The sequence below is a fragment of the Temnothorax curvispinosus genome, unplaced genomic scaffold (genome assembly GCF_003070985.1).
Source record: "Temnothorax curvispinosus isolate PA1 unplaced genomic scaffold, ASM307098v1 QBEX01005088.1, whole genome shotgun sequence".
Taxonomy (NCBI): domain Eukaryota; kingdom Metazoa; phylum Arthropoda; class Insecta; order Hymenoptera; family Formicidae; genus Temnothorax; species Temnothorax curvispinosus.
Window position 1 is genome coordinate 1 of NW_020214868.1, and position 5,054 is coordinate 5,054.

Sequence of the window (5,054 nt, forward strand, 5' to 3'; positions counted from 1 at the left end):
TTTCCTAACGCGAGCGTAAAATGGGCCGCTTTTCGCGCTTGTTTTGAGTGAGCAAAACGATCCATTTCGCAATGATGACGTAAGCGTTGAAAAATGGAGCCATTTCTCAACTAGTGGAGAAATGAAATTGTAAAACAAGCGCGAAAAGCGGCCTGTTTCACGCTCTTGTTAGGAAAAATAGTATGAACAACTCGTGGGAAAAGTGGTCGAGCCCAAATGAGTGTGATGGTCGCACTCGCTTCGCTCGTGCGACCAACTTTACACTCATTCAGAATCGACCACTTTTTCCACTAGTTGTATAATATACTATTGTCAGAAAAAATTAATAAATCTGTAATACTTTTTCATCTAGTAAAAAACATTTTTTGTAAAATTTTTAAGCATTTTATATTATTTTTATTTCATTACAAGATAATGAATATATAAATAATAAAAATATGTTAAATTATAATGCAAGTTTGATTTTATTTTACATGGTTATATAGTCAAAGATTTACCTTTCCGCAATACTTACCTTTCCGTCTGGCATGATATACACGCCCACAATGTCAGAGAGCTCTGTCTGACCAAATCTACCAATTTCGCCTTTTAATTTAAGCCCGGTGAACGTCTCAGAGATTTTCCAAAATTTTATATGTCCCGAGCCGCTTGTCACTAAATATCCAGGTAACGATGGAGATATCGTTACATTGTAAACATCCCGATTGTAAGATTTACATTTTAACGCTACTTCAGACTTTTGCCAATTCCAAAGGGTAAGGGTGTAATCTGGATCTCCTCCTTGCGACACCAGCAACAAACCATCCACACTGCAAAAGTACGTAAACATTTATTTAAAATATGTAATACAGCAATAATGCGATCTTATGCCTTAATCCTTTGTGGAATACCTGTATGCTAAATGGCAGTAGGTCTTTATTGTGCCATTGTGTAAAATTGTCACAATATCCATTGAAGGCCATTTATAAATTATTATTGGAGGTTTAATACCATTTTCGCCAACAGCAATATGGTCAAACGTTGGATTTTTCTGGAGAGACAGAAGAATAATACTGTGACAAATTATATATTCACGTTTTTATATCAAAATTATTTTTGTTTAATTTATTAAAATGTAACGAAAATGTAACGAAAACGAATTAGATTTTATATTCTCTTATTGCATTCTTGCTTTGCCAGAATTCTTTTATTTGCATACAACTCTCTCCAAGCAAGTACTACATTATAATAGAGTGTACTACATTATAAATAAAGAATACCGTCACGTGTCCAATTCCACCGCCCGTGCATCCTCTTCTAAACCACAGCTCATTTGTTGCGGTATTCAAGAAATGTAGAATATTACCAGAAGCAAAGACGACGACATTCGGTTCTACCACGCAAAGATTAAAATACCTCTGACAATCGTACGAAAACGAATGACTAATATTATCTAAGAAACATATGTATATTTTCAATTACGAGCTCTTTGCACAGCTCACGTTTATTAAATTCTTTGAAAGCTTTAGAAAACTTCTAGATCGCCCCGTTAAATTCCATTCTGTAAATTCGGTTTACTCGAAAACAATACCTTAAAAATCAAGGCAAGAAAGAAAGAAAGAAGCAACAACTAACGAAGATTTCCGCAACGCAATTAACGGAAGATAGAAATTAACGAAGAAAGCTCGAGAAAGAAGGAAATTATTATATATCGAGCAATCTCCATTGTAAAATAATATTTTAGAATTTTTAATAATATCTTGAAAAAAGCGTATCAAGGAGAAGGAACGCGGAATAAATCATAATTCAATTAATAAAAAAAATGTATCGTTATATGCATATATCCATACAAATTAGACGGAAATATGAATAATTCACGCATTTTTAGAATCTTATACGAATTCCCTAGCGAAAATAAAGATCAGAGCATAAATAAAATGTAAATTAAGGAAAAATAACAGTAACGACTTCTAGGAAGTAATAATTGGAACAGCAAAAATTAATAGAGGCTTTCGTTTATGCTTCTGTCATTTTCTTATGTTCTCCCTTTACACTCTGATTTTTATTTTCACCAGGGACACTTTCAGCGATATTTTACGGAATATTCATATACGATTCGTCCTATCACGGTACCGGTGAACATTTGCGCGGCACGAAAAGAAAAGGAGAAAGCCAGCAATTTCTTTTATAGTTTATACAATATAAAAAGGATACTGAAACTGTAAAATGTTCATGGGCACAGTTCCATTTGGCACGCGTCTCGGTCTGGATACATATTTATTTGAGTCATAGGTTCTCTCCTGTACTCCGTCATCGTCTCTTCCCGCTTCCCACTTTTCTTCGTCGCGATATTCGCGTTCATGTTCCTGCGATTCGTCTTCCAGCATTTCGTTTTATCAGTATAAATGCGTCCGTTCGTTTATATTTACGCCCAGCAAAAATATAACCCGGTAGAAACCGAACGCCTGTTTGCTAATGAGTGGTGAGTAGTGAGTACACACATAGCTTCAAGGGGGATAATAAAGGTTTCCATAGATACGTAGCATTCTGTTTACTCGATACGTCAAATGTAGCGTAAGCACGGTTGTATAACAACCGTGAGTGTAAGTATATAATTTTGATGTAATAATTAATTAAAGAAAATGTCTTTTTTTAGTCGGGCTGGATCTTGGTAGCATATAATAATGATATTTCTGTGTGAATTTTGTATACTTTTTCCAACTCATGTCAGTAAATTATACGCGCTGATTATTTGTCGGTCTTAAAAATAACATAGCTTTTTATAGAAATAGTAAATCCACATACTTAAATCCAAAGTTCGAACCTGGATGGACCAATCAGTTTTCTTATGCTTACACATTATGCGTTGTGCAGAAGTGTGTGCTCGATCCTCGCTTGACGCTGGATTTTTCAGCGTCAACAGACGCTAGGGGCCTAGCATCCAAATTTGAGCGTTACAGTGCACTGCAATTTTGCAGTAATTAGTAATTGCACTGCAAATAGTAGTTAATTACTATTGGTTTTTATGATAAATATTTACTTTTACACAGCCCCCGCCAATGACCTTGACCTTGACATACGTTGTCAAGATCACCCTCCTGAGTAACCTTCAAAAGGTTTTAGCCGTCGCTCGTTTTTTATTAAAAAGTTATTCACAAAAAAAGTTTGGAAAATATAGCAGTTATTTTATTGTAACTGGATGGAAGTACACATGCATGTAAGCGGGAGAGAGTAACCATTTGCGTATCACTTAGCTTTTGGCCTTGGCTGCGTTTGGAAACGTCACCCGGGTACACACGGGTATACTCCCTTCTCCTTCTAACTCGCTGAGATAGAAAGAGAAGGGAGTATACTCGTGTATACTCGGGTGACGTTTTCGAACGCAGCCCTTAGGCCGGTATTCATAGGCGGTTCTTATTTTAAGACCGTCTTAAGTAATGTCTTAAGATGCTAATACGGCTCTGTGATTGGTTCAAATAACATCTTAAGATTGTACTTAAGACGGTCTTAAATATAAGAACCGACTATGAATACCGGCCTTAGTATAATATACACTGAGCAACAAAATTATCGCAACAAAAATTTACGTCAAAAATTTGCCCAAATTCAAATAAGCATAACTCCGCGAAAAATTGTCATACCTGAAAGATTTTTTTTTCATTTTAAAGGGTGAAGTCTGTACTTTAAGGAACCGCATTGTTAGATTTTGAATTTAGTCTCTCCCCTCCCGCCGTTCTTCCAAAAGTAAGGACGTGTTCGGTGTCCAAAAAATTGCATACTTTGACACATTCTACGGAGTAGAATGAATTTTTTTCGTAACTATCATGGCAATCATCGTAAAATATAGACTTTTCCCTGCAAATTAAAAAAAAATTCAGTCCGTACGATTTTTTTCGCCGAGTTATGACTTATCAAAGTTACCTATGCATTTTTGTGCATTCAATTACCGCCAACATTAGTATTACCCGATGAACACTACGGGGAGGTTATTGGTCGGATTTTGCCTATTACTCTGTATTTATGCTTTCTACTATTTTTTGCTTTAACAAAGATTGCTAATTTTAAAATATATAATTGAATGAAGTTGTAAATAACATATGCTCTAATAGTAAGAAGTAAAATATATGTACATACGTCTTTGTATGGCCGCTAGTTTCGTTTGTAGTTTTAAAGGGGTGATTGTACGGGAATTTCAAAATAAGATGAGTCGCATGGAAATATGCATTAAAAATCAGATTTTACGGCAAGAGTTATCTCCGCCGTTCTTAGAGATATTTTAAATCCGCAAACGGGTGCTGTTTCGGAATCGTTTGTACGTCTTTGTATGGCCGCTAGTTTCGTTTGTAGTTTTAAAGGGGTGATTGTACGGGAATTTCAAAATAAGATGAGTCGCATGGAAATATGCAATAAAAATCAGATTTTACGGCAAGAGTTATCTCCGCCGTTCTTAGAGATATTTTAAATCCGCAAACGGGGGTTACATGTCTAAATATCCCGGACATAACATCCCGCGACAAAATATTCCGGTCTTTTATCCCAGCGACAGAACATCCCGCGACAATATATTCCATGGCAAAATATCCCCTGGCAAAATGTCCCATGACAAAATATTTCCTGGCAAAATATTTCACGACAAAATATTCCTAAGATGCAGGAATGTGAACATATGCACAGCAACTTATAGTTTAATTTATAATTAAATACATAAACATTAATATTTCGGGACTACCGCACCTCCTCCGAAAGCACGGGGGGGGGGTTTGCGTGAACCTCGGTTCGCGTGGAAAGTGTATGCGTGAACTATTTCGGGACTACCGCACCTCCCCCGAAAGCGCGGGGGGGGGTGCGTGAACCTCGGTTTGCGTGGACAGTGTATGCGTGGAGACAGTAGGTTCCGCCCCCCTGCGGGGGGCTCCACTTTTTTCGGTAAAGCAGAGTATACAGCAGAATATATAAACTAATATATTTGTACTTTGTGTATGGTTTTATAGTTGTTTACATTACTTGAGAGCTGTTTTGGTTTGTTTTGCGTGGAAAATGTATGTGCGGAGACAGTAAGTTAAAAATGTTAAAAA

The 5,054-nt window shown here is 36.4% G+C and overlaps 1 protein-coding gene across 1 annotated transcript; it reads right to left on the reverse strand.

Annotated features, from left to right (window-relative positions):
- Positions 1-514: 514 nt before the first annotated feature.
- Positions 515-3,219, reverse strand: LOC112454490 (cilia- and flagella-associated protein 44-like; the record flags this gene model as incomplete). The annotated part of the gene is made up of 6 exons (XM_025015928.1): positions 3,020-3,219; positions 2,785-2,943; positions 2,194-2,451; positions 1,260-1,422; positions 891-1,030; positions 515-809 (listed from the first exon to the last, which is right to left on the reverse strand). Coding segments are annotated over exons 3-6 (771 nt in total), but the record flags the coding sequence as incomplete, so codon positions are not given.
- Between the last annotated feature and the right edge of the window lie 1,835 nt (positions 3,220-5,054).